General features: G+C 41.4%; 1 protein-coding gene across 4 annotated transcripts in view; it reads right to left on the bottom strand.

The window, feature by feature from the left end:
* PAK3 (p21 (RAC1) activated kinase 3) overlaps positions 1–13692 on the bottom strand; it is a 93820-nt gene that overhangs the window by 16241 nt on the left and 63887 nt on the right. For all 4 annotated transcript variants that reach the window (XM_009090330.4, XM_050974402.1, XM_030228840.2 and 1 more), the window contains exons 2-6: positions 12503–12699; positions 7232–7332; positions 2498–2651; positions 1407–1444; positions 50–181 (exon numbers count right to left, since the gene is read on the bottom strand). In XM_009090330.4, coding sequence (XP_009088578.1) covers positions 50–181; positions 1407–1444; positions 2498–2651; positions 7232–7332; positions 12503–12677 — 600 coding nt within the window. In that variant the 5' untranslated portion in view covers positions 12678–12699. The remainder of the gene's footprint in view (positions 1–49; positions 182–1406; positions 1445–2497; positions 2652–7231; positions 7333–12502; positions 12700–13692) is intronic.

Genomic DNA, 13692 nt, shown 5'->3' with positions numbered 1-13692 from the left:
GCAGCTCTGCACTGCACCAAACACAGACCTAACCAAAGCTGGCACTTACTGATTTTGTGTGTTCAGGCCGTGGGGCGATAACAGGTGGAGGTTCATTGTCATCTTCCTCCTCTTCATCATCTTCATCCTCTTCTTCAGACACAGAGGGAGCCAGAGGAGGTTCTGATGCTGTTTTTGTGCTCTGTGGACAGACAGTGCTGTGAGTGACAGTCTCTATCCTGGCACTTTGAAGCTCTGATAGCTACCTCCACCCTCAGTCTTCCTAGACATCAGAGGCCAATCTAGACACGCACATGCTCTTATGGGCCTAAGTTCAACTCAGCACAACACTTAAAGGTATAGGTGCATTGAACTCCACCAGTCCTACCTGCTGCTCAGAGGCAGGGGGTTATACCACATCATCCCAAATTTGCTGGTGAAACAAAAAAATGAAAATGCACCTTCTGAATTTTTCACCACCTGCTTTAAAGCTGGCTACAACAGGCCACTTGGAGAACTGACACAAAGGCATCATTCAAGATATTCACATCTGACTGTCACTCTCTTTAAAATGCCATCCCCTTGGTCCAGTAGAAATACCAGTAAGGGAAGCCCAGAGCAAACAGGGAGAGCTGAGTCTATAATTTTGGAAAGCTGTCATGCCGACTGTCTCACTACTGCCTCTGTCTGCTAGACAAAAATACTACAGCATCTGCCAAGGCATCCATATCCACTGGAAGAGCTACTGAGAAGGCTTCCTCTGCCCTGGTGAACAGCACACTTCCTCTGAGAAGTGTGTTTTATTAAAGATAAGGGAAATGGCATTGATTGAAAATCTGAAGTGTGAATATTCAAAGATGATTTTCATTTCATTATACACAGTTGGCTGTGTGATCACAAACCTCACATGAAGCTGCTTAGCACTTTAAAATAAAAGCCAAATCCCCATTCAGTCACTTGCTATTTAATTCACTAACAATAACCCTAATAAATTTGGTCATGATTTGGTATTAATGTATATGTCACTCCTACGTCTCTGGGATTGCTATTGCAATCCTGCATTAATTAGAGTGGACGGTTGTTTAAAACTTTCCTTCAATGGTTCCAGTTAGTTACATATCAATTATTACCTTATTTATATTCAGTTATATATCCGGCTGTACTAAGGAGAAATCATGAAACTCAATAGAAATGGCATTCTAAATTTTTAAAACGAAATTAAAATGGGCTCATTGGGTGGTGCTGCATATTGTTGTGAATGATATACACCATGGCTAAACCAGCCAGCAATCTTCTGTCTGCTAAATAAGACTTTCACCTTTTCAAAAAGAACTCAAATGGAAAATGATAAATCAGCCAGGGAAAGCTCATGGCTTGCTCCACAGTTCTTAAACATTAAGAACATCAAAGGTTACTTTCCCACTCACCGAGGGATGGGCTTCTATGTATCCATGGGCGCTTTTATCTGCAATGAGCAAAAGAGAATGAACCAGATGCTGTTCAGAAAAAATCCCTGCCTGCTTTGGGGAATCCCACAGAACAAGTGAACCCAAACAGAGATCATTTTTCTTTCACACCATCCCTTCAGGAACAACAGCAAGGAAGAGAACAGCACAAAATTCCAGACTGTGTCTATTTTTTGGCCTGTTTGCCAGTAAATAAAGTAAATAGAAAATTGGTCAAGAAAATGCAAGTTGTTCTTTAACTGTCAATGCTTTTGTTCCATCCAAGAGCTAAAGCAGTTTTCTCTCCTTTTTTTTTCTCCTTTTCTTCCAGTGGTCTTTTTTTTTCCCCCAATTAATTGCATGCATTCATTCTCATTAGCTTGCTGACAACATTTCCACAGAAAAGCTTCCTCAAAACCCCCCTTAGCCATGGCAGCTCTATTCTGACAAAGCATGAGTACAGCTCCTGGGTTCAGGAGCACACATGAACTGTTATGACATCTGAATTTCACCAAAAGGGAATTGCTATTTTAGCACACAGTAAGTATCAAATTAGTCAAATCCTTTAATTATGAAATTTGGGGGAAAAAAGATGCTTTCTCTCAATCCTGGAGATAAGTGCAGTTTTTAGAAAGACTTCTGAGAAGGTTCTACATTTTGGAAGTTGTCTCGGTTGAACCTTCAAACTGAGGAAATGACAGACTCCACTGCCACAGACCATCCTGTGGAGGAAATGGAACCCCAGCAGGTGACACTCCAAATGCTGTCTGCACCCTGCTGGCTACTGACACCCCCTTTTTTAGCTGAACTGTTGACAGGCACTCTACCAAACTAATGCCATCTTAATGGCATTTTTTTTACAAAATCATGGTTAGTTCTGAAAACCTGCAACAAAGCAAGGTTACCATCTTAATGACCTTTGTAGGGGGGGGGGGAAAGGAGAAATGGAATTAATTTCCAGACTATCCCGCAATGAAGAATTGGTTCAGGTTGCCTCCTGACAACTTGAATGTTGAACTTTGCTCTGACTAATTTTGGAGCCTGACCTCCTCTGTTGGGAGACATCAACTTACCTCCTGATGTAAAGCTCATGTATTTCTGGTTGTTAACTGTTTCTTTTGAATCATAAAATTTGAGAACATCTAGAACAGCCTGTGGGTTCTTCTTCTGCTCCAGTTTTGTTATGTTGGAGGTCTGTAGTAGCCTGGCCCACTGCTCTGGAATGCCCTGTAGACGTCAAGTGGAAACAAAGTGGGTTTAGAGTATTTAAAATCTGCACCCTCACAGTTCTTTACTAAGATCCCATGCTTGCTGTAAGATTACTTGCAGAAATTTTGATTGACACCTTACAATTAAAATTAGATGCAATCATTTCTTCTCTATCAAAAATCTAGCTAAAACCAGGACCCAACTTTATAAAAATAAAGTAATGACTGTGAAAGGAAAAAAAGGGAATGAAACTTCTCTGGAAATCAACTCTGCTCTTCCATGGAATAATGATTTAAGGCTTAAGCTTGTTTGCCTGGTGATTCAGGGCTGACATAACAAGACTATTCTCTATTGGTGCACAACACAGTGGTTTTTAGGAGCTTTACACTGGACTTTTCATGCTTAGGAATGCAAACACATTTTGCTGAAATGATCACTGCTATCTGATTAAAAGGTAAACCCCACCCTGATACAACTAACTTTCAGTATACCAGGGAACACTGCAGGGTAAAGAATCTGCCTTTCAGCTCTCAAAATCATGACACTGAGGTATACCACAGCTGCAAAGGATGCCTCTAGATTCTCTACTGCAAACATACAGAAACCAGGGATTCATAAAACAGGCTGAGAGTTCATCCAAAGCTTTGGATGAATTCTTGGACATCTTATGGGTGAGGTGGAATTTGAAAATCGATCCAATCACTAAAAGCCCCAGCTCTACACTGAAATTCTATTGATGAGAACTTGCTTCAGTTATCCAGGATAATTCCAGCATGTCATTTCCCCCTTTACTGCACAGCTGACATTGACCAGCGAATTGTAGGGCTCACTGAAGGAAAAATGTGCCACCCCAATCTACTTCCATATAGCTTCTTGTCAGAAATTGTCCACAAAACAATGTGTGACATGGGCCTCCAAAGTTTAGGATTGATGAAAAAAAAGTGGGAAAAGCCAAGCAACAAATCTACTGCACACACATCAACCTGCTGCTGCAGTGCTATGACATCTCAAAGAAGCACTTGGGGCCTGTGACGCACCTCTGGGAGCTTCCCTGGGCACATCTGTGAGCCATAGAGATCTGGCTGCAATGGACGTAAATAAAGAAAGAAAAGAAAGTTAAAACAGGATGTGGGAAAACTTAGAAGGTGGCAGGAGGAGGAAACCAATGGGCCAGAATGGGCAAGTCCCATCTCAAATCAAATGGGAGTTAGGAAGTGGATACCAAATAGATCAAGTGGTAGACAGGCTACAGGAAGGCAGATTTAGGAAAACAGAAAAATCACAACTGTTCCAAAGTTTGGAAGCATCATTCCCCCTCCTTTCGCTTTTAAACAGTTTTTCTCTCCTCATAAAAATACATTCCTGAGAATGAATGGCAATTGCCTAGAAAAATTGCATGTGCTTTCCCCTGTCAATTTAAAACAAAAAAAGAAAAAGAAAAAAAAAAAAAGAGAAGGATCTGGGCTTTGCTGTTTGACTAGTTTTGAAGCCAGATTACCATTTTTGAATGGCTCTATGAAAATTTTTTCCAGGCCTGGGTGTTCTCCAGCCCTGAGATCACCATTTGACCAGTGAAGAGAGCAGATGGTCAAAGTCAGATTGTGAAATCTGGGAGGCTGTGAATTGCCACAACACAAACAATCTGTGTGTGTCAGACTGAAAATCAGGACAATTGTAAAGAAATGCTTGATTAAATTAGGAACGTGCAACTTCTTTGGATCTACAGCCACAACTTTTCCCACTTACTAATGTCATCATCTAGATGCTTTAAAAGTTTGGTGCATAACCACATTTTCTTCAAGGCTGGGGATGAGGAAATGGTTTCAAACATGCATGCCTTAAAAAAACACGCCCCAAAGGCCTGCTAACCACGCTGCCCTTCATTCAGAAAATGCAAATCCTTTTTCAAATAAAGGAACATAGAGCTCTAGCAACATGCTCCCACCCAACAGTTCCAACCAATTTTATTCTCTGCTTTAAAAGCCCTATTTCTTAGCAAATGTGGTCGCTCCAAGCACAGTGAAATGGAGATGTAACATTTTTTCATGAGGGACAACACAGGTTGGTGCTGAAGCCTGAAAGCCAGAACTCAGGAGCCCATGCAACTGTGCATTAGGATGCATCTAACAGCAATCAGGGGATGCAGCTGGGGGCAATGGTTTGGTGTCAGAAAATGGCCCAATGCATTGCATATAACCAGGAGAGCAGGCACTGCTGGCATGACAGCTGCAGAAATTCAAAATAAAAAAACCCCGTACGTTTGCACATTGACTGGACACTCCCATGGCACTTCCAAACTTTTGAAAGAGGCAGACAGTGTGACCACTAGACAGTGGGAATATCAGAACATGGTATGGGCTAGTGGCAGTCCCTTTGCAGGAGGTACTAACCACATGACTACCCAGCTGATACACAGGTTCTAACCAGGTTGGGACAAACCAAACATGCCTAATGTACTGTGTAATGTAATGCCTGCATCTGGAATTAGCTGGGACCAATGTCTAGTTCTTAATGGTGCAAAAATTCCCTTCCTTTGATTGATGTTGGACTCCACTGAGGACTACAGCATTAAGCTCTGTGCTGGCAAGCTGTGCATGGGAAGTCACCTGTCCCTTTGGTTAGTTTTGAACTGGTTACAGCTTTCTCAGACTGCAGCACTGCACTTCCACACTTCAGGAACAAGTGTAATTGCAAACCAGCACACATCTCATGTCCACTGTTTGGAAAAAGGTATTTAAAAAGAAACTGTGCTACAGCAACAAAGCTGGATCTATTTAGTCATGTAGAATTGATTTGCTCTGTGTTGGTGGCACCTGACAGTGAGAAAACCCAAAAGGTCTCTAACGCTAGTGGCTGTTTTGAAACACTGGTAGATAATAACAACATTCAAAATTATCCAAACCTTGGTCCTGAAATGCAGATAGTGAGTGCTTGTGCTTAAAACTGAAGTGTGTTAAGCCTGATGTCTCTTTCTGTTCCAGCTGGCAGGGACATAAACTAACCAGGACCCTGACCACCAGATTATGAGAGAAAATGAGTATGACCCATTGTGTTTGCCTGGAGTCAGAAGGAAAAACTCTCAAACACAGGATAGGAATAAAGGTAGAAGGCTGAAAGGAAGAAGAGATATAGAATAAGAACAGCTGAACATCCAGTTGGAAGAAAAAGGAAAGTGGGAAGGTGAAGATGGACAAGAAGTGATGCAAACACAAAAAGGAGAGAAACAAAAGCATAAAGTAACATAATATGATATGAAGATAAGGAGAATTGCACTGAAGATTAATCTGAACAATAAAGTGGCTACAGGGAAAGAAAGAGAGGAAAAAAATGAAAAATCAGGATAGACAGCAGGGAAAACACAATTTTAAAAGCTTTATGCAAAGCTTTTGATCAAAAATGACCACATCTGGGCTTTTAAAGATGCATTTAGTCAAGCCCTAGGGTTTGGCACAGGATAAAATTTGAAGTAAGATTTTATGACATCTATTTTAAAAATCCTAATTAACTAGTCCACTTATTTTAAATGTAGCTGTACTTCCTAATTACTAAGGATAATTCAATTTCACTACTCCTTTGAAGAAATGCTGTAATTAAATGTGTCTTTTTTTCTTCTACTGTTATTCCTATTGTTGCAACTGCTACTGTAGGACACAAAATTTCCAGCTTTTTGAAACATCTTTGTGAAACAAAAGTAGCAATCAAAGTAGAAAAATATGAATAAATCACATTTAGGGCTCAAATTCTGAAAATTAGCCATCCTTTGTCCAGGCAAATGATTTGTCCCATCCTATTTGGTGTATGCAGCCAGTCAGCACTAGCACAGTCCACAATGGTGATTGCTCAGTCTGACCACTCAGCCCATGGGGCACTACTGGTGGCAGCAGAGTTGCTGATGCTCCCTCTCACCTCCACAGCTTAACAAAAGGTAAGGTCACTGCCATCTCAGCTTCAAGGAACAATGGTTTCAGTACCCTACTAGTAATCAGAGAAAAAATGCTCTGAAGCCCCCTTCACACTTCAAAGAGCTTCCATCAGAATTGTTTTCCCCAACATTTTGTTGATATTCAAGAAGCAAAAGCTGACAGCTATTTTATTAATACATAAAGGCTAGAAACACTGATCATCTAGTATATAAAGATATTTTGAAGGATACTAAATTAAAATGAATAGACTTCCACAGTGCTGCAGCTTTCTGAGTGTTTCCAAGGGTTACCTGCAGAGCAGCTGGACTTTGCACTTGAGACTGGTTGTCTACTATGCATGGTGGGGGGGGAGGCTTTTTATGCCTTCCCAAAGACACTGAATAACCAACCCCTGTAGCAGCTTGGGGGACTGGTAAAAGCATACACCTACATTCTTCCTAATTTTCATTTCCCACAGACACTCTGCTGACAATTCTTGGAGGGAAAAAAAAAAAAAAAAAAAAAAAAAAGGCAGCCTGAAACACAAGTTAAACACTTCAAATCCTAAGCCCAACAAATAAAAGTCTCTTTCTTCACAGCCTGGCTGCTGTGATCTGATGTTTCTGGCAATAAGAGGTTATTTTACCATCAAGAAACTAGAAGTTCTGGTAAGCATGAAATACAGCAGTTACTTACTGTGAATTCTCCAGTGACGGCATCAAATCCCACATGAATGGTGTGTTCAAAGTCTGAAGGAAGAGAGATCTCAGGACGTTCCTTCTCTTTCTTCTTGTTGGCTGGAGGCAAAAATGTTAACAAGCACTTATTTTCTGAACAGCTTTTCATTTAAAACCTTTAATAATCAGGTGTGCTCAAAACCGTGCTTTAAAAGTGAAAAACAAATCAATTAACATCCATCCAACTTGAGAAACAGACCTAGGTTAACACAATACCAGCCTGACAACCCCTGTTAGGGAAAGTCTACAAGGTCCTATTTTATTTTGGTTTTTTTTCAGTCAATGTGACTGCTGTCAAAGCAAGCTATTAATGCAGTAGTCTTCTTAGGCTATCTCTAAACCAGTATGATTTCTATTTTCAGTTCTTTTTTTCAATGAGTTTTCATACCTAGAAACTAACTCCTATTTGACTTTGAGAAGTAAGTCACACAGGACACACCATGTGTGTCTGCTCACCAACATGGTTTGAGTCCATTTCAAAATCAGCCAAATCAGAGGAGAGGCTTTTTTAGATAACCATCTTTTTCCTACAGGTTCTGTGAAAACCAGCAGCTCATGTGGTGACTCCTCTTCCAACTAAAAGGCTGAAACAGCAACTCTGTTTCAGGAAAGACAGAATCTGCCCAGCAACAGAATCCCATAAATGTCTTTGAAAAAGCTTTGAGCTCTCAATTAACTAAGACATATGATCATAAAATGCAGATTTTATTAGTATCCAGATTTTTTTTTTTTTAATCACTCCACCAGTATTCCCAGAGTGTGGAGTATCTTACTAAAGCAGGCAGACTTGAAATCAGTCAACCTGCATTTGCTTCTCATCTCCCTCCCTCTTTACAACCTTTTGAAAGTAACATTCCAGGTGGATCCATCTCCTGCACTTCTGACTACTGACAAATGTCACTTCAGCCCAGTTTTACTGACCCTGATAAAGAATGAGTGGAATAAAGGTGCAGGGAAGCTGTCTTCACTTTCCTGCAGTGTTTTAATATTATGTTTGCTAGCTCCATAGTTCATCTAGGGGTCTCACCCAAGGCTGGACTCACTATGTATCAGCAGCCCTCCAGTTCAAGTTTGTCTTTGCTCAGACAGTAGCTCCATGAGGCCTCGATTTGCATATTTCTTATTCTACCTTACAGCCTCCTTTAAGACAAAGATGCTCTGCTCTTTGTACTTACAGTCTATCTGGAATGCTTCTCTGTGTTGCTGCATTTAATCCTCATTAAATAATTGTCACCTTTTATCTGTGCTGCACACCATTACACATTGTTCACCAATGAAATATTTTCATTTAGCATTCAGTAAAGATGACAGCAATATATAAAATACAAATGCAAAGGCCTTCCCCTTCTTTTATCACTAAGATGATGTTTAATTTTCAGGACACACGCCAGTTAGAAGATTTCATCTATGTGTAAATAACAAAACTGGCTTCTTCTACCTCATCATTTGCAAGATATTGCAGGAAAAATTACATTTAAGGACTATCAAATTCAGTTCAAAACAGCAGTCAAATCTAGAAGTGAAATAAAGGATTATATAAAAATGTTCCACCAAAAGCAGCATTTGTCCATTCTAGGATTGTCCTGCTGGAGGACAAGTGACCCAGCTCATTCCCCAAGATCTGGTTCATTTGCTTCATGGACCTGTGATATAACACCTATGGCCAAATGAATACACTATAAATGAATTTAATTTATAAATGAATTAAACATCTCTTTACTACACCCTCACCTCTTCCCAGTATAAAAACATTGATGTTTCTGTCTGGGCTCTGCAAATCATATCATTCCTATTTCACACAAGCTGGCAAAATGATATGAGAAGACATGACTTTTTTGAAGCACCTGACTTCACTGGATGCAAGAGGTTTGTACTGAACATTCCTATTTGATTTTCTTGTAAATGCCCTCCACAATATACTCCTGCTGCACAAAGTTAGCCATGAGGTATGGCCTCCACACCACCTCAGCACCTATTACAGGTTAAAACAGAACAAAGAAAGATTGTTCTGTTTTCCACAGTCTGCATCACCATCAACACCAATATGTTAAAAGAGCAGTTGCTTGGGAGAAAAATGTGATTCAGCTAAGTAGCAGTTTTTCTCCTGCTACTTAGAGGAAAGAGGAAGTGTTTGACCTCAGGTTTATGCCTTCCTGTTTGCTCACCTCCTCTTCAACTCACTTTGCTTTTTCCTCCATTCCCTCTTTCTTCCACTGCCTCTCACACTTGTCCTCCCATCCTCCTTCCTAACCTGCTCCTCCTGAAGCCTTGTCCTCTTTTCTTGCTCCATTGATCTTTACTCTGCTGAGTTTTCCTCCTTCCCTCTTTTCTGTTTTTTCTGTACAGGAGGTGACCAGTTGCCTAAAGGCCAGACTCTGCTCCCCTCTGCAGCCAAATCTAAAGCAGCTTCAATAGAAGTGGCATCATTCACCCAGGAACTCAACATGGCTGGACACCTGAGCTGTGCAGGTCAGCTTCCTCCTGACTTCTTTAGGCTGAATGCTCTACAGTGCCCTCATGGAGTCCTCAGTGCACACAAAGTGAATTTATTTCACAGCATCACAGGGGGTTTAATGAAAGAACAAGCCTGTATCACACAACTGGAAGAACCAAGTCATTTCTGCTGAGGTAACACCTCTGCTGAATGAAGCACTACTGCTGTCACTCCACTGTGGCTCCCAACACCATGATGACCTCTGAGGCAGGAAGACCAATTTCACAGCTCCAGCAGAACAAGTTCAGCTCCTTATTCCACACAAATTGCCTGCATGATACTGGAAACTGATTTCAGCTGTCTGTCTTGGCTTCCTGTCCTCAGGAACTGGGCTACCTTAGCCCAGAGATGAGAGTGAGAGGAGCTATGCAAGGAACATGAGGAGGTCAGGTGTTAGGGGAAGGGGCAGGACACTACTGCCTAAATGGTTTATTTCAACTGCAGATCCACAGAAGGGCTCCACAGTGCCATCACTGGCTTGCCAAAACAAGGTTTTAAACAGAAGTGCTCAAACTCTAACTGAAAATGCTGCACTCCAGCAGGGGAGGGACTGCAAAAGATTTCTGGTGCCCAGGCACAGCAGTCCTGACACATGCCACAGCCTTGGAGAGAACACACTGTACCATATCCATCCTCACATCCCTCCTGTCTGGGAGCAAATGAAAGACAACAAAGCTTCTGCAGGTTCAAGCAGAAATAACCTGCCATGGTGTTTTTGTCACATTCTAGTGACTTGCACCAGTGATGAACTATGGATTTAACATAGTGATGCTGCAAAGCACTGTACTAGATGAGAACAGACATATCAATCACCTTCTGTTTTATAAGCAGGAGTCTCAAAAATGTGTCATGGAGTCTATGAAGCACACACAGGCCAGCTGATACCCTGACCCACAAACCAACCCTGCAGTGAAACTACCTCAAGGGACTTGGCCAGTCAAGCTAAACTTCCTCCATTTATTATTTCACCCTACAAAATTAAGCTATAAATCTTACCTGACTTTTCCTCACGGTCACATTTAAAATCGTGACACTTGTATGTTTCCTAAGATTGCTCTGACTGGTAGTTAATTACATTTTTAATGTCACTGATCATTTCCAGGAGGAGTTCTGTCTAGGTCTCCCCTTCTCTGCATGCATTTTACACAGCATCTCCTCATTAAGAAATGCTTCCTTGGAAAGGGATAATAGCATCCTGCTAGCACTCAGGAGAAGAAGTGATCCAAGTCTTTCCAGGAATTAAGCAAGCTGGGAGAAATCTTCATTTTGGCCTTTAAAAAGGATCAATTGAAAATTAATTTTGTTCTCTGAAGGGGACATTTGGGGAAACAATCTGTAGAGTGAACCAGCCAGGTCTGCCTAAGAAAAGGGCCCATCCAGTTACAGCCCTCACATCAGAAAAGCCGTCAGGATTGCCCATGGCTGAGGGGAGGAACGGGACTGCCACTGTGCCTTCTACTGCCTGGGAGGAGTTTTGAATGCCAGACTATCTCCAGCTGCTCCACACAACCTCATGAATCCTCATGAACGGGGCAGCAGGGGTAAAATGGAGCTCCAAGGGAATGACCACAGTTCCATAGTTCTGAGCTCTCCTTGGAGGGACACTGAAGACAGAATCACTCCCGAAATCCAGCTGGACTTCATGCTGCTGACCACAACCTCTGAGTCCAGCATTTCAGCCAGTTTTCAGTCTACCTCACTGTACATTTATCTATACTGTACCTCACCAGTCTGTCTGTGAGGATACTGTGAGAAGCTCTGCTGAACACCTCACTAAAGCAAAAGTAACAACCACTGCTCTCCCTTCACCACCAAGCCTGTCACTTCAAGGTAAAAGGATGGTTCAGCATGAATTCCCCTCCACAAATCCATGTTGACTATTCCTGACCATGTTCTTATCCTTCAATTGCATAGAGTTGGTTTCCAGGAAGATCTTCTCTACCACCTTCCCAAGGACCAAGTGAGACTACTGGCCTCCTTATTAAAGACAGATTGACATTTGCTTTGTTTCCATCATCAGAAACATCCCCCAGTGACCCCCAACACTAAAAGATTATCAAGAGTGGCCTTGCAGTGACATCAGCCTTACAGGTGCAGCCCATCAGTTCCCACGGCACTAGAAATAAAGATCACTTCCCTTAAACCTGCAAATAAGCTAACTCAAAACACACTCCTTTCCACAAATGCATTTCAAAGAATGCAACTGAAACGCTGTTTACTGCATGTTTAAAAGACTCTCTTGCTGCATCCACACCTAGCAGGTTATAAACCAAGCCATTCCGTATCCACTTTCACTGCAAAAGGAACAAGCAAGAAGAGCTTTGTTCCTGTTCTTGGAATGTAAGTGCATTAAAAAAATCCCAAAGTGTCAGGCATATTGCTCTGTCACTTCTGTGAATGTATTTTCACAAGGACACATCCTCATCTCTGTATTTACTGCTAATGCAAAACAAAACCCAAAGGAAAGGATTCCCCAGTATAACTATAAAGTTATTTTTAAAAGGCAAGTTGCACAATGTGTGCACATTTTAGTGTCTTTTCATAGACAAGAAAGTAACTGACTGAACACCTCCTCCTCTTTTGAAATGTGTTTCTAGAGTAATTGGAACAGAAGGCTTTGGTACCATGGCCTGCAACCGAAACAGAAAGAAAACAGTGGCAGAAAATAAACACGAAAACCAATGACCAGCAGAAAGCCCAGAGAAGGAGCCCCCATCTGCAGTGCTGATACTTTACTTTTATCCCCTCCTCCTGGGAAGATGGAGCGCAGCCTGGCTTTCTTGTTCTTCTCCTCGGGGGCCATGGGGAGCGGTTTGGAGCTGTGGTTTAACGCTGAAGAATCGCGATTGTTGCTGTTCATTCTCAACGGTGGAGCTGGAGGTTTCTCTTCAATATCCAGACTATCTGACATCTTCAGCAGCCCTCACAGCCTCCTGCAAAGCACAACACAAAACATGCCTGTCAAGGGAGGATGCTAAGGCTGGTGACTTGGGCAGGAAAAGCTTTCTAGTGGGATGAGAAAATCTGTTAGAAGTCTGCTCTGAATAAGGTTGCTGCTGGTAAATAAACTGACTGGCTAATTCCTAAAAAGAAAGGTATTACCACTAAAATACAGATTTTTCTTTATCCCTGTGATACATTTTTGCAGTTTTTATTTATAACTATTTCCCTGGAGTTGTTTGCAATCCAAATTTTCCTCTCCAACAGACTTCCAAAGTAAAAGTTAAATGACTTACTGAAACTACCTGGCATTGTACTCAATCATTTTTTATTACGTAAGAAACAATATCCTCGTTGAGGGGATATGGGCAGCCAGCCACACTTCATAAAATTAACTGTTTTAAGACCCAAAAATAGAGTATAATTTCAGACAGATCAGAAGTAATGTGGGCTATACTGCACCTTTTTAAAGGTTATGATTCTACAGGCACCTTGTCTTCCATCCCCTAAAATCAATGTGGCTCCTTTTATGGAAGGCACATGCACATCACTGTGAATGTGTTCTGGATCTCTACTCATGCTGATTCACAAGTAACACAAGCTATTGCCCCCATCAGCTACTCTCTTACATTTACAGGGAAGAAACTTGGTTTTTCAGCTATGGAAGATGTAGGGTTTTTTCCAGAACTATCAACCAAGCATGGTGACTGTCACACAGAGGTCCTGAAGCTCCAGCTGCTCTTTCTTTGGTCAGGTAAAGCTATCATAGTTGAGAGTTTTTGGGGTTCTGTGGTTGGTCTTGGGTTGCTTTGGTTTTTTTTACTAGAACAGAGATTAACATTTTCAACAAACACATTTATTTTGATATAACTGTAACTTTGCCAGATTTATGGGTGGTACATTAATAAGAAATAATGAAATCCACATTGCCTTAACTAATGTTACAAGTAAAAGCTAAATGATCAACTGAAACTTTTAGAGACGTT

This window comes from Serinus canaria, chromosome 4A (assembly GCF_022539315.1).
Source record: "Serinus canaria isolate serCan28SL12 chromosome 4A, serCan2020, whole genome shotgun sequence".
Taxonomy (NCBI): Eukaryota; Metazoa; Chordata; class Aves; order Passeriformes; family Fringillidae; genus Serinus; species Serinus canaria.
This window is presented reverse-complemented; position numbering and strand designations above follow the sequence as displayed.